We start from the raw sequence: 23706 nt of genomic DNA, 5'->3' as shown, positions 1-23706 counted from the left end.
GGTTGTTTACAGCGCAGAACCTAGGTAGGGTTTTCTAAGACAGCTCTTCTCAGTCATAATCGGTGACTGTGTGGTTGTTGGAAACTTCTCGTGCCGAGGCACGTAGGCTGGTCTTTTCTTACTTTAAGAGTGCTGTTTTCGTCTTTCATCCCATAGTCCTGTCTTAATGGACGTCTTACCACAAATTAGCTAGGCTATCCTGGTAAGAAGCGAGTTAAGGGAAGATACAACTCATGACTCATTAGGCATTGGAAACGAAGTCACGAGATGAAAAAGCTTATCATATTCAGCCCTAATGTGCAGGAGAATGGAAATGCCCCAGAGATAACATTGACGATTGTACATGTGTTGAGTTTCAGGTAAAAATAGGACAGTTAGTGGAGGAAAATGTGCAGTATTCATAAGATAGTGGCGTGAAATGTCATTTGGGAGCACGTCATCCAATTCTCCTGTGACGTCCACAAAGATTCCCAGAGCCATGGGCTGGAATTTTTATTGAGTCCTGGAGACTGTGGAGTCCTGAGACAGGTCCGCCCCAGCAAATGTGTCATCAGTCACACGGCTTCCTTCCACCTCTCGCCCCTATACTTTCATGCAGGTTGAGTCTGTATAAAATGCCAGGAACCCAAAGTAAAGGAGTGTTCTGGTAGCTTTGCTCCTTAGCTCTAAAGAAGTACTCGGATGGGAGAATTTTGACTATGGGGAGACATTTGACAATACCCAGAGACATTTTGGTTGTCATGTGTGGCAGAGGTGTGGGTAGACACTGATAAACATCGAAAAAGCACAACGCAGAATTATCCAGCCCCGGTTGTTCACAGCGCTGAAGTTGAAAAGCTTGAGAAAATGCGGAAGGATGGCATTTTAGGAACTCAGGGTTATGGCGAGGTCAGAGAGCGCTTCCCCCTGTCACAAAGGAGGCAAGATCTGGATTATTTTTTTAAGATTTTATTTATTTATCTTTAGAGGGGAAGGGAAGGAGAGAAGGAAAGAAATATCAATGTATGTTTGCCTCTCATGAGTCCCCTGAGGGGAACTGGCCTGCAACCCAGGCATGTGCCCTAACTGGGAATCGAACCGCAACCGCGATCATGTGGTTCACGGGCCCGCGCTCAATCCACTGAGCTATGCCAGCCAGGGCGCAAGATCTGGATTTAAGCATGAAAGAAGACACAGTGAGTGGAAGATAAAGATTTGTAAACTGAGTCAGCTCACTTTTATCTTTTCTGTGAAATGTGCCAAGGGTGTGAGTTCAGTTGGTGGGTGTGGGGTGTTGGGGAGTGAAGACAGGTGAAGTCGATGTGAAGATAAAGGGGAGAAAGAGTGAAAGAGAAGTATAGACGCGCCCTTGCTGGGCCAACAAGAAATGAGTGAAAGGACTGTTCAGCCTCCTCTCGCTGTGGTCTGGACCACAGGAATAAGGGACGGAGTGAGGGTGGAGTGAGCCCCATGCTATGACGTCCTGTGGTAGGTACTGTGGAAGCTGCAAAAGGCAAGGGACCATGATACGATGTTGTGGCAGCAACACAAGATTCCCCATGGCAACCGGGTGACCGTGGGAAATGTAATAACGGGCACGTGTGGGAGGATCGTGAACAGGCAGCTGGGTGGGGAGAGTGGACCAGATGTCTGGTAAAGGCGCTAACTATAGTGTTCTTTCCCTCACCGTGTATCCCCTTCTTCTGGCTCCCAGGGTGTGGACACTGGATTGAGTGGAGAGTGGAAGTCCTTGTCGGCCCCTCTTGACCACATAAATCTCCACGTCCGGGGTGGCTACATCCTGCCCTGGCAAGTGCCTGCACTGAACACCCACATGAGGTGAGTGACGGGACTGGTCCCTCCCTCCCCTGGCAGTGAGCTCACCAGGTCACTCCCACCAGGTCCCCTGGTGCAGCCCACCCATCTGTGACCTGTGCTCGGGCCCAAACACAGTTGTACTAAACATCTTTGTTGGTTGGTTTGTTCGCTTGTTTGTTTTTTAACCTTTTTTAAGACAGCACTCTTTGAACAATTATAAACAACTATCTTAGATCGGAGTGGATGAGATGCTGGGTCTAATCCAAGGGTGTCCAATTTTTTGGCATCTCTGGGCCACACTGGCTGAAGACACGTTGTCTTGGGCCACACATTAAATACACTGTAACGTGTAATCACAAAAGATATTGCATACTATTTTAAGTAAGGGTACGGTTTTGGGTTGGGCCACATTCATAGCCACCCTGGGCCACAGGTTGGACACCCCTGCATCAGAGGTAATTGAAGTCAAACAGGGACACCATGATTCAGCCTGGTTTGAGAAGGCGGGCTCTCCACTGATTTGGTGCTGAAAAATTGCGTGAGCCAGAAAGCAGCCGATGCCCAAGGTCGAGGTTCCTCATATGCAGATTTAAAATTCTAGCTATAATAAATAACAGCTAATATCAAATTCTAGACACTTGCTCTGTGTCTAGAACTGAAATACTATGGAAATTTCCGTTTACCTTAAGCAAAGCTGGAAAACAAGCCCTGTGGTGTAAGTATGTTATTATCCCCACGTAATGGATGTGCAGGTTTCCCTGAGATCTGGGGAGCAGGCCGTGATGAACTCAGAGTCACGCCATTAGTAAGTAGTCAAGCAGGGACTAAAATCTATGTCTTTCTGACGTCACACTGAAATTCTTAGAACCCCGTACATTTCAGTCCCAAAACTGAGTTAAAAACTGAAGGACTTAGGGCATTTACAACTGTACGTGTACATGTCTTTCGGAAGTTAGGTCCCGAGAGAAGAAGGATCACAGCATCAAGACTTTCCCCTACAACAGGGAAGGGAAGGAACCCACCGTGTGTGCAGTAGCTTCTGGTAGAGCTGGGAGAACCTTAAAGGAAGATTCCCCTCACCTCAGTCATGAGGTCATTCACTCCTGGCAGGGAGCCATAGAGCTAATGGAGACAGAACTGGAAATGGATCACGAGTCCCTTAAAATCTAGCACTCAAGTCTTTTATAGCAGGAAGGACTCTGTGCTCTGAAAATCCTTGGTTTGAGACTGTGGCTTGGATTTTCACTAAGGCCTCTCTCCCATTTTGCTGCAGCCGCCAGCAGTTCATGGGCTTCAAGGTTGCCCTGGACGATAACGGGACCGCTGAAGGCTGGCTCTTCTGGGATGATGGGCAGAGCATTGGTGAGTAAGGGCTGCCTCAGATTTGCATCAGCACCTTTGACTAGGTTCCTGGATAGCCTACAGGCCTGTTTTCCCCCTTTCATATGAAAGCAGTTTTGCATTTTTTAAAGACAGCCATTACTTTGAGGTGAGTAATACATAGGGTACTCGGTCCTTATGCTGCACGTACATGAAGCTTAGCTCTGAATCTCCCACCACCCTCCACTGTCCAGACCCACCGTGGAAGACAGTCGAATGGGAGCCATGGCAAAAATTTCTTTGCGACCAATTGAAATATACTTCTGTATGGTTTATGTTCAAGGGCACATTCCCTAATTGCATGGTTTATTGCCCCAGTAAGAGAGATAATGCTTCTATCAACTGTGCTATTTGTTTGGGGGCATTTTCCATGAGGAGTTTACAGGAACTGGTGAACTCTCAGGGGGACGGCTCTGGTATCATTAGCCATTTCAAGGCCCGTGCCATCTGACCCAACTTTCAGCCATGATGAAACTCTTCTGTATGTCAGTGGTCCACTCTGGTAGCCACTAGGTGTAGGTGGCTACTGAGCACTTGAGATGTGATGAGTGCATCCGATGAACTGAGTTTCACCTTTTACTTAATTGTAATTAATTATAATATAAATAGCTACATTTTGCTAGTGGCTACCACAGGCAGCACAATTCTAGAGCATAGCCCAGGGCCTCTGGTTGAATGAGTGGTCAGCCAGTTAGAAAGAGGGGAGCCCATGGGGACAAGACAGCAAGCCACAGGGGAGGGAGTAGGGTGGGAATACCTGCAACAAGGCTCTGGTAAGTCCACCTCTACTGGATAACCTGAGCTTCCTATTCTACCTGGTCCCACAGCATAAACTGCGGCTAAAGACTTCAGATTGCATTTAAGAAATTGCCTGATATCTCTCAGAACAAGTTGACGAAGACACCAGTCTTGGTCTTTGTGACATGCGTGGACAGGCATGTGTGTTCACGTAGGTGTGCTTCCAGCAGAAGGAATCTGGAAGTTCTCAGGCGCCTAGGAAGAGGTCGGGAGTGGCAGACGACAAGGAAGAGACGTGGGTGAAAGGGTGGTGTTGGGAAACTCCATTTCGTGGGGTGACTCTCCCAGACAGCTGTGTCTACACAAGCTCATTTCAAACATGCGGTGTAAGTGGAGGTCGGGGGCAGAGCCTGACCAATCTCCGTGAAGAGACCTTCAATCACAAGATGGAAATCTGCAAAGAAAAAAAAATAAAATGAAAAACAGAAACAATCCCTATTTTTTTTCAACCAAGAGAGGGAGACAATGAGAATTTCAGAGGATAACTCCAGATCACATTTACCTTATTGCTTGTTTGCAGATACCTATGAAAACGGAATCTATTATCTGGCCCACTTTTCTGCCAGCCAGGTGAGTGTGACCCATAACTGCCAATGGGGACTAGGGTTCTGCTGGCTTAGAAGGGTGCTGGGCATCCCAAGGGCAGAAAGCACCACCTCCAAGTCCTGCACTGCCCGCCTTGCTAGTCGGCATCCTCTCCTTCCTCTAGGATTCAGGTAGAGTTAGTGAGTTCCCAGGAGGTGTTCTCTGATTAGACCCATTTATGTTTCATCCATTTTATTCCAGTTTACCAAGGCCAAGAGGGACACCCTCTTTCAATGTTATCCAGCCCTTGTTCTTAAGTTGCCTTGGAATGGTCTGTACTGTCTGACTTCACATGTGGAACGTAAGGTTCCTGAGAGTGGAGACTCTTTGTCTCCTTAGCATTCAGGGCAATTCGAGAGACGCTGCAGGTGCTTCTGAGCCAGTAAGAATGTGCATGATAGTGGACAACAGGACATAAGTCCCAGAGTCATGGTCCCCACTACAAGGACACCAGATGGTTGTCTTTCTTCATGATCTTTGTTTGTGCCTGAAAAGAAGTGGGGGGCGATTTTGAAGAAATTTTGCTGTTTCTTTTGTCTTCAACTTGACAGAATACAATGGAGAGCCGTGTATATTTCAACAAGTACATCAGTGACGCAAACCCTCTGAAGCTGGGCTACATCGCGATCTGGGGAGTGGGCAGTGCTGCCGTTGCCGACGTCAGCCTCTCTGTGAGAGACACGGTGATAACGCCCAGCTTCACCTACGACTCTGCAACACAGGTCTGTGACCAGTGCAAATGGGATTGTCCAACCCCCAGGTGCACTGTGCAGTGCCTGTCTGCTTCCTTTCAGATGACGCCCTCTCCTGCAAAGCCTGTCACCGGCCCCTGCATTGTTAGTGTGAGGACAATGGGTAGCACAGCGGTGAAGGGGAAATCAGGTTTTATCCTCATTTGGGTTTGCAGGTCTGGATCCTTGCTTTCCGCATATGTCTTCTTGTGTGCAAAGCTATGTAGAACCATGTTTTATTCCCTCATCTCTCTGCCATGGAGGTTCACCTCCCTGATAGCTTGAACTACCGTATTTTATCAACGGTAAGGTACCATTAGTCAAAAGTTAGCCCATTATTTCCTGTGCCACAGAGACAGAGAAGTGTAGGACAAAAGCATGATGTGGTCTTTCCCATCGGTGAAAATTCTATTTTAAACTTATGGGGAGTTTCTGTAAATCGTCTTGAGACACAGGTTTTTATCATTTTAATATGTTAAATGGTCACACGGGGAAAAGTGTGGGGTGGAGACACCTGGGCATTGATGATTCCACCTCAGTCATTTAGAAGAAGGAGACCCTGAACATGGAAAACTGTTAGAAATACCTTACCCAATCTGTGTCCCACGGTTATCTTTTATTATTTGAATATTTAAATTATTGTATTACTTAAGTCTCTTATTATTTTATGTATTACTGTTTAAAACACTAGACGGCCCTAATGGGGGAAGGCATTTCCTATGTACTCTCTGAGGTGCTGCTGATTCAGAATTTCATAAAAATCTTCCACTATTGCCTATGAGATTTTTCTCTCAAGGCACTAACATGTTTACATGTTTTCATCCTAGCGCTTTTCAAAACTCCTCACCCAAGGATATATTTACTGATTTTAGAGAGAGAGGAAGGGAGAGAGAGAAGCATTGGTCAGCTGCCTTCTGTATGTACCCCAACCAGGGACTGACACACCTGGTTATTTATGTGCACTGACTGGGAATCAAACCCGCGACCTTTCGGTGTATGGGACCGATGCTCCAACCAACTGAGCCACCCACCCAGGGCCATCCTAGTACTTTCTTGATCTTACTATCGGCCAGGGTTCATATCCCTTCCCGAAATAATCCTTAAGCGGCTTGCCGTTTATCCATTCTTAACACCAGTAATGGTGAAGGCGGCCATGTTTGCACAGACAGGAACAATTGTCATGAGTGCTGCTGTACTCACAGTGATTCTGATTTTGTGACAGTTAAATATGTGAAAACTCTGCACCTGGGGGTTAATGCGCTTCTAGCGTCTCACCTCATGGCCAGTGGGGTCCTTTCTTGTGTGCTCACCCCTTGCTTTTCTGTGAACTCTTTTTCTTTCATAATCCTCCCTGATCACGCGGCCTGAAAAAAAAAAGTTTTCCTTCTGTTTTGCATTATTTATTTGTTTCCTTATCTTTGTGTTTTTCTTGTCAACTGACTTCCCCAAGTTTACAAGAGCTCATAAAGGACTTGACCCATATTTGTGGCTGACCCACCTGTGGACTGCACATGCCATGGGAACTTGACAGAAAGGATTTGCCTAGGAAAAGGCCAGAATACTGGCCTCTCATGGGTGCTCATCGGGGCTTGTAAGGGATGAGCAACAGGAGGAAGTAAAGGGGATATGAGGGAAACCAGTGCTCGAAATGAATGGAAATGGGGGCATTTTCTCCAATTTGTCAGTGGGTTTGTATCTCTACAGTGGCTGCATATTGCATTATTGAGTGGTCTTTCTCTTGTTAAGATTTCATTTATTTACATTTAGAGAGAGGAGAAAGAAGAAAGAAAGTGAGAAATATCAGTGTGCAATACATCAATTGGTTGCCTTTCACACACTCCCAACTAGGGACCTGCCCCTCGGTCCAGGCATGTGCCCTGACTGGGATTCAAACCAGAAACCTTTCAGTTTGCAGGCCAGTGCTCAATCCGCTGAGCCACACCAGCCAGGGCTGAATGGTCTTTTTATAATAAGGAATGAAGAAAATCCCCTTGACTTGAAAATCTGTGAGCACTCTGGAAGCTGGGCTACACTTGTGAAAGTATCACAGTGTTAGGTAGACCCTCAGCTCATGTATGCTTTGTCTGCAGAAACTTCAATCATCTGATACCCAGTACTTGCCTCTGGTTCCCAACAGGTGTTAAATATCGACGTGACCAGCAGAAATATCAGCCTACATCATTTCATTTCACTGACATGGAAAAGCACTCCGTGAATTTGAAGAACAAGATTCCATGAATGACTCTGAAACTCTTTATACTTCATGTTTATGTAGTTACTGTGTGTTGCTAACTGGTTCATGCCCAGCCTGGGTCCAGTCTTTTACTCATTTCGCTGCATGTTTTGTCTGTGCTTTAGCCCCGTGGGACAGGCAGTAGGGGTGTGTGGAACATCTATGGGTGACCTTAATGTCTCCATGTCATCAGTACAGTATCTACTGTTCATCACACATTTGCTGAAGATTAACCGCATCCTTAGTGAAGTGCGTGTGTGTGTGTGTGTGTGTGTGTGTGTGTGTGTATTCAGGGACTAGGTCCCACTCTCCTACTAACTATACAAGGAAAAGTTTGCCAGGCCAGTTGTAGACCCTGGAGCTAACACTCCCAGAAAGTATCCAGAAAGAGTGGCTGCTGGCTGGTTCGAGGGAGAGGGGAGCATTAGGTTGAGAGCAGGCTACAGAGGGAAGAAAAGGCAAATACAAGGAAAGGTAAGCAGGGAAGATGAGCATGAACAGATGGTGGTAAAAGTGACCACGACAAGTAAGATGACGTGGAGATATTAGGAGGATTAGCCCCAGGGGGAGGAGAAAGGAAGAGCCAAATCACTTGAAAACAAGAAGGGTTAGAGGGAAATTCTTAGCATATGGAAGTGGGGCTGAGGATGAAATTTAAGCAGGGGAATCCAAAGAAAGGAGTTTGAATGCAAAAAAATAACTTACGTTCGCAGTGTTGTGCTTTGAAATGTGTAAACCTCACTTCTCTGCCCCTAATAGCCATAAGCCCAGTTTACACCTACGTGTGCCACCGCTGTGCCAAAGCAAAATAAAATGCCGTATTCATCAGAGATTTTGAGTTTTGTGATGTTTTGGCCATGGGTCGTGTCCCTTCAGACCAAGGCCGTGTCTTGTTCAGCAAACCCCTGTGACTTGGTCTCGTTCTCCTTGGCAACAGGGTTCCTGCAGGCTGACCCACCAAAGGGAAGGTCGGCTTCAGGGGGACTCGCCCGTTTCCTTCCATCTTCGGCTTTTTACAGGATTTCGGTTTGTGGAAGAGGGGACTTGGATGCCGTTGCTCTTTTAATCATCCTAGCAATTGCGATACGTGGTAAAATACCAACTCTGGCAAAGCAGAAGTTTGTAACATTACTGATGAATACACTAGATGTTTAAACTTCGGGGTAAAGAAACTATATATTCCTGTTCAATAGGGGTAATTAGTTTTAGTTAGTATGAGTTAGAAATGAGTATGTTAGAAATGAATGTGTTTCTCTCCCCATGCCTTTTTTTTTTTTTTTAACACCAGGGAGCCACGTTCTGCTTGTAGATTCCTGGGTCAGGGCCTGCATAAGGCTACAGAATGCACTCTAGTTAAATGGGCTTCGTGGTCTAATTATCAAAATAAGGGACTTGTGGGTGAGAGATTGAGCTAAGTACACAACTAGTGTGAGATGCGGACAGGTGACCCTGGGAGTCCCTTGTTCCAACACGTGGGAAACCGTTAGCTCCTCTCCAGTCGGGCCAGGAAGGGCACAGGAGGAGAGCATTCCTTCCCTCATACTTGAGGAGCAGTTTAGGTTACCGTGGAGGAGACGGGCGGAGGTTGGCTCTGGCCGCCACAGAATGCTCAAGGAGAGAGCTTCTGACCGGAGAGTCCTGACTGCCAAGCTGCCGTGTGAGGCATGGGCGGGCTGGCAACGTCGGCAGGATCTTGGGCCCCTGAGGGTCTCTGCACCTCCTGCTAGGATGTGTGCTTACTGCATGAAGTAAAATGCACACAGTTTTAAAGGAATCCTGTTCCACTAAGATACAAGTACCCAAGTATTTCAAAAGTTCAGTATAGTAATACGTGAGATGTTTATTTTGTTTGTTTTTACTGTCATAAGTTTGATTTCCATCAGCTCCTCCACATCTCCTTGCCCCGCCCCGGCGCAGGCCTGCCTAGTTTCCATTCCTGCTCCTGGGTGTAGGCAATACCGTCTCCTCCATCCCCACCACCAGGGGGCGGGGCAGCTTCCTCCTGCTGCTGTCAACTTTACGGCCTTGGTGGCCCCTGGTGGACTTCCATCCTCTTCCAGGACCTGCTTGTGACATCTGTCCATTAATTTCCTTTTTGGAAAAAACTCACAGAGGACTGTGTTTTTCACTTATGCCTGACTTGCACAGTTAAATTAGGAGCTTACTTCAAGGTAAGAGATCCTGACATTTTACTTCATATTGAAATAGAATTCAATAATTACTTGAAGGCTTTTCATATCTATCTATCTATCTATCTATCTATATACACATACATATATATATACATATATATATACATATATATATAATACGCTATTATAGTGTATTATAGCATATATAATAGCACATATATACACATATACACACACACACAATAGCATGTATACATATCATTGTGAATGACACTGCACTGAACATGAGGATGGACGTATGTGTCTTTTTCACTAATATGTTTTCTTCAGATAAATACCCAGAAGTGGAGTTGCTGGATCATATGGTAGATCTATTTTTAACTTTTTGAGGAACTTCCTTACTGTTTTCCATAACTGCTGTACTAATTTACATTCCTACCAACAGTGCACAAGGGTTTACTTTTCTCTACGCCCTCACCAACACTTGTTATTTCTAGAATTTTTGATAAGTCATTCTAATAAGTGTGAGGTGATATCTCATTGTTGTTCTGATTTGCATTTTCCTGATGATTAATGATGTAGCACATTGTTTCATGTTTGTGTTGGTCATCTGCATGTCTTGTTTGGAAAAATGTATATCTTCTCTCCATTTTTTTAAAATTTACTTTTTTGCTACTGACATATATGTTTTGGATGTTAGCTCCTTGTGAGATACACAATTTGCAAATATTTTTTTCTCATTTTAGTAGGTTGCCTTTGCATTGTACTGATGGTTTCCTTTGCTCTGCAGAAGCTTATTAGTTTGATGTGGTCCCACTTATTTCTTTCTGTTTTTGTTGCCTTTGCATTTGGTGTCAGATTAAAAAAATTATTGGCAAGATCTATGTCAAGGAATCTACCATCCATGCTTTCTTCTAGGAGTTTGGTGGTTTTGGTTATTATGGTTCTTTCAAGTCTTTAATCCATTTTGAGTTAACTTTTGTCTATGGGATAAGACAGTGGTCCAGTTTTATTCTTTTATATGTGGCTATTCAATTTTCCTAACAATATTTATTGAAGATACTGTTCTTTTTTCATCATATATCAGTGGCTCCTTTGCTGTAAATTAGTTGACCACGTATATGTGGGTTTAAGTATGAGCTCTCAGTTTTGTTCCATTGACCTATGTATCTGCTTTTATGCCAATGCCACACTGTTTTCACAAACTATAGCTTTGTAACATAGTTTGGAATTAAGAGGTGTGATGCTTCTGCTTCTGTTTTTCTTTCTTGAGATCGCTTTGGCTATTTAGCATCTTTTATGGTTTCATGTAAATTTGAGGGCATTTTGGTGAAAAATATCTGGCATTTTGGGTAGTATGGACATTTTGACAATATTAATTCATCCAATCCATAAATATGAAATATGTTTCCATTTGTTTGTGTCTTCCATTTTTGATGTTAATGTTCTGGAGTTTTCAATGTACAGGCCTTTGACTCCTTGGTTAAATTTATTCCTAAGTATTTTTTACTGTAATTGTAAATGAGATTGTTTTCTTAATCTGTCTGTCTGAGAATTTGTTGTTAATGTATAGACATGCAACAGACTTTCATTCATTAGTCCTGACAGTTTTTTTGATGGATGTGAAGACCTTTAGTGTAGACTTAGATTTTTTTCAGCAGCTCTGGGAAAGACGATCTGTGGGGCGGTTGGGTTTGTGGCTCCCTGAGTCTCTCTCTGGAGAGGAGCTGCCAACCTCTCACAACGGGCTTGCATCGTGTCTCCTCTGATGTCAGGGGCATGGTTCAGGGCATTTTATGCTGGTTTTGTCTGAGTGAGAAGAACTTTAAAGCAATCTGTAGGGTTAGGAGATTTGATTTCAGTCCTTTGTCTCTCTGGGATTATGTTTCCTCATCTGCAAGATTCTGGCATCAGACTAAAGCTGTGATTTCTGAATCATGGTGCTGTGCAGAGTCTCAGGGTGTTCCACTGCCCCCTGGGAGAGGGAGGAGGAGGACAATGGGGTTCGGAATGCCCCACCCTGGCTTCAGTCATTCATTTCTCTATATACTGGACTTATACTTGAGAATGTTATGGTTAAACCCTGGCTGGCATAGCTCAGTGGATTGAGCGCTGCCCTGCAAACCAAAGGATCATGGTTCGATTCCCAGTCAGGGCACATGCCTGGGTTGCAGGCCAGTTCCCAGGAGGGGACTCACGAGAGGCAACCGTACATTGATATTTCTCTCCTTCTCTCCTTCCCTTCCCCTCTAAAGATAAATAAATAAAATCTTAAAAAAAAGAATGTTATGTTTATGTATATGTATACACCCACACACAACACACACATGCATTCCCATATACTTTATACATATACACACACACATATTCCTATATACTTTACATATATAATACATACATAAAAAGTTTGAAAATTAATACACTATGTTAGCAGTCCTCAATCATTTTGGTCCTAGGACCATTTTACACTAAAAAATTATTGAGGCGTCCAAGGGCTTTTGTTTCTGGTGTTACATATGTTGATATTTCTCTTATTAAATATTAAAAGAAGATGAAGGGAACAGCCAAAGATGATACATGCACAACCCACAGATGCAGGCAACAATGTGGGGATGGTCAGAGGGAAGGAGGGCTGGGGGCAAAGGGAGGGAAAATGGGGACATCTGTAATAGTGCCAGCAATAAAAATAAAGTTAAAAACATTACAATAATAGCATATCTGTGTTGTCCAAAACCAAATAATTAGTCCGCATCATTGTATTACTTTACATTTTTGTGGATCTCTTTGAAATCTGGCCAAATGGAAAAAGCTGAACTCTCATATCTGCTTCCACATTCAATCCTCTGTGCTAGCACATGTTACGTAGTCTCTGGAAAACTCCACTGTACACTCCTGAGAAAAAGAGAGTGAGAAAGGCAAATACCTTCCTGATGTCTTCATGAAAATAGTTTTACTTCACAAATTCCCGGAATGGATCTCGGGGACTTCCCAGAGTGCACTTGGAGAGCCACCGCACAGGGAGCCACACCCACCTGTGGCTACCCTAGAGCGCCCCCTGCAGTGTGGACCTGCCCTTACAACTCCTGGCCAGCTATTAGGGCACAGGTCGGGGTCTTTTTGACGTATTTTCTCTTCTCCAGATCACAGAATTTCATTTTATCTCTTCATAGGCATGCCAAAGCAAATCAAAACAAAACAATCCTAAAGCTTTTCACTTAAAGAGGAAGATTTTATTCCTTTTCTTATTTAAAGCATCATTGTAACATTAATTATCATAGGTCCCTACAGAAACAAAATTGTGTTGGTCTTGGCAGATATTGTTCAAGTGTCACCAACATTCTCTTATCCATTGCAGCAACGTCATCCAGAGTTCGGCTGTGGGCCTTGCAGGATGGCGCGCTGAGAGTGAAGGGTCATGTGTAGTGTCAGTGACCCAATGATTGCAACTGCCTGCTTGCTTTGGTCACCTTAGGCGTTCTGCTGAGAGCTAATGTCACCATGCCTTCCTCACTAATAATCAGTGGAAAGTTATTGGCTCACATGCCTGACTCTTACCTCCAAAATACCTCTGTTCGTTTTTCATTGGTCCACACAAGCATGTGACCTGATACTTTCCAGGTGCCCCTTAGCAAGAAGGCATGGCATAGCTGGTTATTGTGTGCACTTTAAAAATCAGGTTACACCTGGGATTGCTGGTGAGCACTGTCCTGTGAACACTGTCACAAATGAGCACGGGATGTGGGGAGCTAAGGGGGAATTATCACTCAAAGAATAGAAAGGTCTTATGTAGTAACAAATCTGCTTCCTTGATCTTTTGCCAAGTGCATTTTCCCTCTAACAAAGGCCCCTTTGTACTGGCAGGAAGATAAGGTGGGGAGTTCTTAAAGGTAGAAACCAAGTTTGTGTGTGTCTGTGTGTGTATTCACCACACACTAAGCATTTCAAGCAAATGTGGGCTACCGTGAGTACTGTATCACTTACAGATCTTAGACCCCATCAGAAGGTGGCATGCCTGTGTATATAGACTATGTGGTACCCTAGACATACTATATGCCCTCACTGATAGTTGATAGGAATGTAAATTGTTGCCAGTACTTTGGAAAACAATTTTCTGGTCCTTCAAAAAGTTAAAATAGAGTTACCATATGACCCAGAAATCCCACTTCTAGGTATATCCCCCCCAAACCTGATAATATGTGTCTGCATGAATAAACCCTATACATCCACATTCATAGTAGTGTGACTCACAATCACCACAAAGTAGAAACAACCCATATGGACATAGTAATGAGTGGACAAACATAATGTGCTGTAGTTAATGAACATCATCCAGCCGTAAAAAGGAATAAAGCGTTGATCCCTGTCGATGCCTGAGATCTGCAACAACATTGAACTTGGAAAGCATTATGCCAAGTGGAAGAAGCCAGACACAAATGGCCACACATTATGGGATTCCATTTGTATTAATGCTCAGAATAGGCAGATTTATAAAGACAGAAAGAGATTAATGGTCATAGGGATGGGGGAGAGGAGAATGGGGAGGGACCACCACGGAATGTATGTCTTTTTTTGGAGATGATAAAAATGCTGTGGAGGTTGATGGCCGTGACGGCTGCACAACTTGGCCAATACACTAAAAGCCACTGAACTATGCACTTGAAAAGGTTGAGTTGAATGTCATGGTATGTGAATTATATTTCCATTTTTTCAAAACTACTCTTTTTCTTACCTAGCTTAAGGAGAACTGAAGAGTTTAAAAGTTGTTAGAGACTCATTGAAACTCCAGAAGGGCTAGTATCAGGTTGGTAGGCTAGGTGGCTGGGGACAACAACTCAACTACCCTGAGGGGGGGTCCCCGGCACTGCCCTTAGCGCATGTCTGGCAGCTTGGACCCCCCCCAATACTGAGGGTAAGGTGCCAATAGGTGCCCTGCCTGCCCTGCTGTTACTGAAATGGTCTCTTTACCATCCTACATTCCACATGGCACCTCCTCCATTTCTCCACTGTCTTCTGGGTCACAGGCACAGCTCATCAGCTGAGCACAGGCCATTGGCCTTGACCTTGACTAGGAGAGGTCAGGGCAGCCTGGGAAAGAGAATTTCCAGCCTCTTTTCTGAGAAGGTAGGATTCTCCAAATGGGAAGTTCCTCAAGTAGGAACTTCCCACTTCCTCTAAGCCCCCCCCCCCCTTTTTTTTATGGTGCTGATCAAAGAGCATGAAAAATTTCCAGGAGAGGTATCTTCCCATTTTAAGGTTATATCATTTCTATTTTAATGCTGCTTCACTTTTTTAGAATGATGGGTGGGGAGGCTTATTTCAATTGATGAAGGGCTGAGTTATACCAAGAGAACGTTGGGAGATAAACATGGAGAAAGGAACAGTGTGTTGGACCAAGAGCTGCTTCTTCTTCCACTTATTCAGCAAATAGCTATGTATTTTCAAGTATCTATGGATGCGGGGCAAAGTGCCACGCATGGGAGACACAACCGAGAAGAAGATGCGTGAGACCGTAGCTCTTGAGCTCTTTAAGCTACGTGGTGAGGCAAGCAAGAATAATGTCGTGTGACAAGCAAAGAAATTGGATACGAACAGAAACGCAGGGGAGGCATAACTGTTAGATTAAAACTTCACCTTCCTCTTTCGTTAACAAATGAAGCCTCCTTGTATCACCGGGAAAGCGGAGGCCTTTTATGGTCCCCAGGAAAATGCATTCCTCACCTCCAATGGCCATTGGCTTTACAGGGCAATAAATCAATCCTGGCAGACGCCGGCTCTGTCAGCCCGGCCACCTTTGCTCAGTGCTCCTGAAGAACCACTGAGGGACAGTCACGGCAAATAAGAGGATACGGTTATGAGGTGAGTACTTTTCCCCACTCAGGCGGTACTTGGAACAAGTCGTGCTCCTGTGTTCTTGTAAAACACCCCCGACTCCTTCTCTGCTAAGTGAGCTGGACAACTCGTACTTTCCCTCTGGTCCTGAGGTTTTCTTCCCTTTGTACACAGAATGAGGAGAGGGGAAGAGCTAGTACATGGGGTCCTGGGCTGTCTGGAGACATGTGTGTGTGTGTGTGTTTGGGGGGGCAGATGGGGAAGGTCTAATGTGTGATGTTTCTCTCTCACGGGGAGAAACCAAAGAAGGAATAATCAGGTGGGATCCTTCTGCCACCTGGCTGAAAGCGGCAGGGCATGGGTTGAGTTAGGTGAACACATCTTTCCACGCGGAGAGGGAAATGACTATGTACTGATTAAGGTTTTTCATAATAACCTGGATTTTAATTATTCTAAAATTTTGCTTGATAGAGAAAAGTGGCTTTGAGCAGGGAGGGTTTCTAAGCAGAGAAGACTTTCTACCGTGAGGAATCTCCACGCCTACCTGCTTTCTGGGTGACAATAGTTCCCACAACAGGAACAATGCCTGGGAGTGTCCCTGGAGTGTCCCCAGCCTCAGCCTCAGGTGCTGAACCGGCTGCCCCAGGGGGATTAAGCAGCTGTGGAGGAGGTGCCTTTTTCCAGTTTGTAGCTGCTGGAAAGGAAAGCCTCCTTCCCCATGGAGAAGAGCAAAGGAGTCTCATCCATTGCCAGTGGGTTTGCTGTGTTGTCGAGCCATGTGCTGAGGTTTGAGAAACTAAACTAAGGCCCTGGCTGGCATAGCTCAGTGGATTGAGCGCTGGCCTGCAAACCAAAGGATCGTGGTTCAATTCCCAGTCAGGGCACATTCCTGGGTTGTAGGCCAGTTCCCAGCAGAGGATGCACGAGAGGCAACCATACATTGATATTCCTCTCCTTCTCTCCTTCCCTTCCCCTCTAAAGATAAATAAATAAAATCTTTTTTAAAAAAGAAACTAAACTAGGTATTGTGAGCAGGCGGGGGCAGGGTCTCAGACTGCATTCACCTTCTGAAATTCCACCTTTGGTGATTCAGCCTCGAGTCCGCAGTGCAGGTGACTTTGTGGAGAGAGTATTCAAGGTAAGAAGCAGGGACGCTCTGCCTCAGGGCTACTGCTCACTGTGGTCAGACAGAATTCCTGGCATTAATTTGTAAACTGGGGATCTTGATTCCTGTGTTACCCTAAAAATAAAAAGCCGAAGTGAGAAGCCGTGACTCGGGAACTCAGATTCAGGCAGAAGCCCATATTGCGTTCCAGTTTCGGGGGGCAGGTGAAGGGGTTTTGTGGGAACAGGAAGGGAGATTGTCACATGAACAGCGGGAAGGACTTTCTGTTCTTATTAACAACGGAGTTATGACGTAGTATACATGGCTGGTTACGAATCCAAAGAGAGTCTATCATAATTAGTCCTTGAGGACAGGATGCTGCGTTCCTGTTAGCTTACAAACAGTTGTTCATACAACAGTGTTGCCATTACCCAGCCCAAAGGTTATTTTGCCCATTCCCAGCATTTCAAAGATCCAAGGGCAAGATGTGCAAGGCGATTGATTTCTCTGGAAGGGCTTTCTTGGCTCCATTTTCAAATGGCTGAACTTATGTCAACTTTCACACATGCCTGATCAACTTTGATGTGGGGATTTTATGGAAATATATTAAGATGACATATATCTTATCAGGATTAGAATAAACCTTAGAATAATTTAAACTAGAGGAGACACACCTAGTAGATAGATTTAGGCTAATAAGAAGGAATAGTTATGCACTCCAACTTCAATCCCCAACTCCAAACGTAACCCTACCTCCCCTTTGGAAAATTTTTTGTAGATTCTTGCTTCTCACCCCATTTTATGATTAAGGTGCTTCTTTTCTTGACTTGTTACACATTAACTTAAAGGCTGCCTCAACTAGCAAGTGAAACTGATATGTATATGAAAGTACTTGGAGAAATGGTCATGGCATTGGGCTGGGTTTGAGGCAAGCGGGGGCGGGGGGCACAGAAATGGAAAAATAAAGGAGAAATGAAGTTTAAAAAATCAGAGAGAGAGAAATCCATGTGATAGAGAAACACTGATGGGTTGCCTACCGCATGCGCCGTGACTGGGAATCAAACCCACAACCTAGGTATGTGCCCTGACCAGAAATCGAAACTGCAACCTTTTGGTGCCTGGGAGGATGCTCCAACCTACTGAGCCACCTGGCCAGGACAGGAGTTCCCATTCTAATCATGATGGCTATCTATTCTTTTCAATTGAGGGAACTTCATGGTTTGCTTTAACCCTGTTATCTGTGCCCCTCTAGATGGCGAGGAAGCTCAGTGTGCTGGAAGTCACTCTGATGATCTTCTTCCTGATTGTATTGGCCGTGGACATCTTCTTGCTGTTTCTGGTGTTGGAGAAACCCTCAGGTAAGGGAGCGGCTGTGGCTGCTGTGGAAGAACTGGTAAAGGAAGTCCCCTCTGGATGCCAAAGAAATCTCTCTAATTCCTTCACTCTTTGACACGCCTCCACATTGCAGTCTTTACAGTTCACATCCATAACTAATTTAAGTCAGTCCCCCGAAGATGTGTTCTTTCTTCTGCAACTAAACCTCGAACGCTAGTGATATGCAGGGTGTCACGAGTCCCACTGGAAGCAATTTTAACAAGATGCGCAAGTAGGCTCATTAAATGCCTGTTTTTCAACCTAGTGTCAAGAAGTAATAGAGCCTTCAAGGAGAAAGAACAGTTGAGGTAACAGTGCCAATCCCATTAAACTACGGGAAAGGAGATTAAGTTACAGGACAGTTTAGGGCTGATCCACTTGACCTACATTTATCAACTACGATTACTCACCAGCCTACATTCTGATCGGAATAGCTGTGATCTCTTCATAGAGACCTTTGAAACTGTTTTTTTGTCTCTCACACAAGCATCAAACAGAACGCCTCTTCTCCAAACACACGTTACAAAGTAAGAAAAAAAATACATGTTATACTTGAAATATGCAGTACAAAAATCTGTTCTCAATTAAGATGAAATTTGAGGTTTATTCTGCTCAATCAAGCTCACTGTATAAAAGTAGATGAAGCATGTGACAAAGAGATATTACACTGATGGTGCAACCCGACGTGCTCAATCTCTTCACCACTCTCCACAGTAAACTAAAGACTTCCTAGGAACCATTACAAGAGTTTGCGAGATGATTTGAAATGCATTGATATAAGCCATTTTTTGGCCTATGACTACTTTTTCCCTGTAGAACTTTTTTTGGGTAGCAAGTCCCCTGAGATTACTATCCAGTGTAGATGAATAAGCGGTTTCTTTTATTCAACATCAAGTTGGGTGTGCACACCCCATTCATGCTAGACCACACTCTAATTCATGTAGAATAGTTCCAGTTTTACTTGTTTTGCACAGTGGACTGCTCCTGATGTGTTTTGTGAAGGCCTGTTTCCATGAGTCGATGGGGAGCTTTTATTTAATTGTTTTTATTGTGGTAAGAACACACAAATGAAATTTATCCTCTTAGTATGTTTTCCAGTGTCTAGTACACCATTGTTATCTATCGGCACAATTTGTACATCAGCCCTACAGAACTTGTTCACTTTGTGTAGCTGAAATTTTATGCATATTAATTAGCAACGACCCATCTCTCTTCCCCCAACCCCTGGCAGCTACCATTCTCTTCTTCCCTTCTGTGACTTCAACTTATTTTTGATACATCATATAGGTGGAATCATACGGTATTTGTTCTCTGTGCCTGGCTTATTTCACTTAGCGTAGTGTCTGCAAGCGTCATCCAAACTGTGGTGAATGACCAGATTTTTTTTCTTTTTTAAGGATAGGCAATATTCCATTTCATGTAGTAATATTCCATGTATATACCATACTCTTTTTACCATTTCGTCCATCAGTGGACATTGGAGGGTGTTCACATCTTGGCTATTGGGAGTGGTGAGTGCTGCCGTGACATGGAAATGCTAATAGTTCTTCTAGGTATTGATTTCAATTCTTTTGAATAAATACCCAGAAGTAGGATTGCCCGATTATAGAGTCCTTCTGTTTTTAATTTTTCTAGGCACCTCCATAATCATTTCCATAGTGGCTGCACTGATTTGCATTATTCCTGCTATCAGTATACAATCATTCTAATTTCTCCACATCCTCACCAATTCTTCTTTTCTTTCTTTTGTTTGTTTGTTTTATAATAGCCTTCCTAACAAATGAGCTGATCTCTTGTTGCAGGTTTGGTTTACATTTTCCTGATGATTAGTGATATGGAGCATCTTTTCACATAGCTGTAGGCCATTCGTATGTCTTTTTAAGAGAAATGTCAATTCAAGTCTTTAACTCATTTTTAAATCAGGTTATTCATTTTTGTTTGTTTTATTTTTGCTAGAGTTGTATGAGTTCCTTGTGTATTTTAGAAATTGTCCCTTTTCAGATATATGGTTTGCAAATGTTTTCTCTCCTTCCTTAGGCTGCCTTTTCATTCTGTTGATGGTTGGTTGGTTGGTTGGTTGGTTGATTGGTTTTTGGTGTACAGAAGCTTTTTAGTTTGATGTAGTCCCATTAGCGTATTTTTGCTTTTGTTGCCTGTGTTTGTGGTGTCATATCCACAAAACAATTGCCAGGACAAATCTCAGGAAACATTTTCTTCAGCATTTTTCCCCCTAGGAGTTTGCATTTGAAGGGGTCTTACGTTTAAGTCTTTAATCCAACTTTAAAACAATTTTTAATTTAAATATATGTACAAACAAGTATAGAGCCATAAAGGTAGTACAGATGTTTTGGAGTCTTTAAATAAAGACCAGAGGTATTCAAGGGCATCTCTTATGCCCACCGTAAGTATTGCTTCAAACTTCAGATGGAATTTGGGTTTGGGATGCTCAGGGGGCCCACTGAACCTGAACCCCACTTCTGATGTTGTTACATGGAAGGGGAGGGGCAGTTTCGCAAACATGAGAGAAGCCAAAGGAAGGATAGTATGTTCAGTAAAAATCTTTATTTCCCATAGGGATGATAATATTTTCCCAGTGCATCTCACAGATTATTGACAGGGAGTGGAAAAAAACAACAGATGAACAAAGAACTGTGGAACAACTGGATATTCACGTGTAGAAAAATAATGTTGGATCCCTACCTGATATCATACGTGAAAGATAACTTAAAATGAATCAAAAGTTGAAATTTCACAGCCCCAAATAAAAAACTCTAAGAAAACATAGGTATAAATATTTGTGACTTTGTGTTAGGCCACAGTTTCTTAGATGTGACACCCAAAATCCTAGCAACTGAAGCTGAAGGAGGCAACTCAAACTTCAAAATGGAAAAATGTGCTTCAAAGGACACTATCGAGGAAGTTTAAGGCCAACTCACTGAATGGGAGAAATATTCGCAAATTACATGTCTGATGATGGGCTAGTATTTGGGCCATGTAAGAAAATCTTACATTTCAAGGAGAAAAAGGAACAGAACCCAATTTTTAAAACGAGCAAAGGGTTTAGACAAACATTTCTTCAGAGAAGATCAGCAAATGTCCAATAAGCCACGAAAAGATATTCAACATCATTGGTGTTTTGAGGGATGCAAGTCAAGATGAAATACCCTTCATACCCTCATAAAAGCATAGCTAATAGTAAGTGTTGTTGAAGATGGGGAGAAGTTGGAACCTTCGGACACTTCTTGTGGGACTGTGACCTGGCTCATCCCTTTTGGAAACGAGCCTGGCAGTCCCTCGGAAAGTTAAATGTAGAGTTAACCATATTCCTTAGCAATTCCACTCCCAGGTATAGCACCAAGAGAATTTAAAATATATGTCCACACAAAACCTTGCATGTGAATGTTCACAGAAGAATTCGGTATAATAATCAAAAAGTGGAAACCACCCACATGTACATTAGCTGATGAGTAGACTTAAAAACTGTGATGGCCATACAGTGGAATGTGATTCAGCCATGAGAAGAAAGGAAGTACTGTTTTACACTGTAACATAGATGAACCTTGAAAACATTATCCCAAAAGAAAGAAGCTAGACACCAGAGGTTATCTACTTTATGATTTCTTTGATATGAAATGTTCAGAATAGGCAAATCCACAGAGACAGAAAATGGGTTAGCGTTTTCCAGGGACTGGAAGAAGAGGGGAAGGGCATGACCACTAATGGGTATGTGACGTCTTTGGGGGTGAGTGAAAGTGCCTGAAATTGTGTAGTAGTGATTGGTTGCACAATTTTGTAAAATTCTAAAAAAAAAAACACCACGAAATTGTACACTTTAAAGAGGTAAGTTTCATGGTATGTGAATTACATCTCAAGAAAGCCCAATCACACAAAAGCAGATGTGCCTAACACCTTGAGGATGTATACAAATATAGGTACCAGCCAGTGGTGACCACCGACTGGAGAACTGGCTGAAAGCCTGCCACTGCCAGCTTCCTTCCTGGAACTGTGATTATGCCACGGATGTTTAACTTTGTGCTTTATCTCCTCTGCAGATACTTCATTCATTCCACAGTGCCCAGAGATCCCTGAATCTGAGAGGATAGACTGTGCACCTGGTCAGGCGGCAACAGAGGTCAGAAATGGGATCACCTGGGTTTTATTTCTGAGAAATGAGTGTATGAAGTGGGGGAGGGTGGTGGTGGAGTGGGCTGTGGGCCTCTGATGTGTTTGGAGTCTATTCGTCATTGCCTTGTTGAAATAAACAGCAGTCTGTGGAAGTGGGGGGAGCAGAGCAGGGTAGAGGGAAGGGGAGGAGGCGTTCACAGGACTGTCGGCCCAGGGGGTCCAAAGTCCAGAGTCGCGGGGAGTTCCCAGTGTGGTTAAATGTGTCAGGAGTGCAAGGGCAAGGGCAGCCTTGGAGAGGTTTTTGTGGGCGGGACTTTGTATCCCCTGAGAAGAGAGGCCATCAAGCACATTTGGGTGGCTAAGTCACTCCTCGAACTCAGTGACTTCTTGTAACAAGAACCTTCTGGAATCATATTATTGTCAGGGGATCCCAATGGGCATGAGCTAAAAAACAGATTTCCCCCCACTGAGTAGCTTCTACAAGAAAATCAGCTATTTGAATCCTGCTAGTTTTGATTAAAAGCTTCGTAATATAGGTTGTATACACTGAGATTTTATTCCTTTACTTCATATTTTATATTCTATATCCCATAATATCCTCTTTGGATATTAATAAGTACTGTGTTAAATTTTAGGTTGAAATTAGACAATATTGGCATTTCCATAATTTTGAATCTTCCCATTTTAAAAACATAAAAAGTCTCTGCAGTTTCACTCATACATATATTTCTCAACTGAGTTTTATGTTTTTCTTAATATGCACTATATTACATGTACATTATGAAGTTTTTTCCTAGCTATTTCATCTGCATAGTTTCTATTGTAAATGCAACCCATCATATTTTGTAAGTGGTACTAGTCTGTGTTATTGTGATGACATTGAAAATGAAAAAAGAAGGAAATACGTAGGGTGAAGCAAAAGTAGCTTTACAGTTTCTTGCATGGAAAATAATACAATAATTAACAAATAATAATATAAAGAATAACCTGTGTTTTGCATACTTAAAACTGTAAACCTACTTTTTAAGAAAAAGGACTTTTAATTTATTTTTTAGAGAGAGGGGAAGGGAGGAAAAAAGAGAGGGAGAGAAACATTGATGTGTGAGAAACATCAGCTGGTTGCCTCTTGCACACCCCCAGGTGGGGACCTGGCTCACAGCCCAGGTATGGGCCCTGATCAGGAATCAAACCAGTGACCCTTCAGTTCACAGGCCAGGGCTCAATCCACTGAGCCACACCAGCCAGGGCTGTAAATCTACTTTTGCCCCACCTTGTATATCTCTCAAAAGTTTGACCTTTGATTTCTGGGGTGCTGATAATGGTATGAAACTGAAACAGGGATGTCAGGCAAGACTGCATGCAAAACTAATTGTGTTAACCTGAATGTACTGGATCTCTCGTCTTACTGACTTTTATTTATTTTTTTAAAAATAATTTTTTTTATTTAATTCTTGTTCAAGTACAGCTTTCTGTCTTATATTCCCAACCCTGCCCGCCCCCCGCCCCATGCTCCCCGCCTCCCTCCCCTTTCCACCCCCCACCCTTGGTTATTGTCCATGTGGCCTTTATACTTGTTCATGTGCGTCCATCCCCTTTTCCCCTATGATTCTCTCCCCT

The 23706-nt window shown here is 43.5% G+C and overlaps 2 protein-coding genes across 2 annotated transcripts in view; both read left to right on the top strand.

Annotated features, from left to right (window-relative positions):
• MGAM (maltase-glucoamylase) overlaps window positions 1-8354 on the top strand; it is a 76055-nt gene extending 67701 nt beyond the window's left edge. Inside the window, exons 44-48 of the mRNA XM_037049048.1 lie at window positions 1694-1818; window positions 3071-3159; window positions 4496-4545; window positions 5112-5282; window positions 7429-8354. Of these exons, the coding sequence (XP_036904943.1) occupies window positions 1694-1818; window positions 3071-3159; window positions 4496-4545; window positions 5112-5282; window positions 7429-7506 (513 nt within the window). The 3' untranslated portion in view covers window positions 7507-8354. The remainder of the gene's footprint in view (window positions 1-1693; window positions 1819-3070; window positions 3160-4495; window positions 4546-5111; window positions 5283-7428) is intronic.
• A 9488-nt stretch (window positions 8355-17842) lies between these two features.
• MGAM2 (maltase-glucoamylase 2 (putative)) overlaps window positions 17843-23706 on the top strand; it is a 77875-nt gene continuing 72011 nt past the window's right edge. The window contains exon 1 of the mRNA XM_037049287.1: window positions 17843-17948. Coding sequence (XP_036905182.1) covers window positions 17843-17948 — 106 coding nt within the window. The remainder of the gene's footprint in view (window positions 17949-23706) is intronic.

The sequence above is a fragment of the Sturnira hondurensis genome, unplaced genomic scaffold, assembly GCF_014824575.4.
Source record: "Sturnira hondurensis isolate 20B ecotype Veracruz unplaced genomic scaffold, ASM1482457v3 Scaffold0006437, whole genome shotgun sequence".
Lineage (NCBI taxonomy): Eukaryota > Metazoa > Chordata > Mammalia > Chiroptera > Phyllostomidae > Sturnira > Sturnira hondurensis.
Note: the sequence above shows the minus strand (reverse complement) of the source record. Positions and strands in the feature narration are given on the sequence as shown.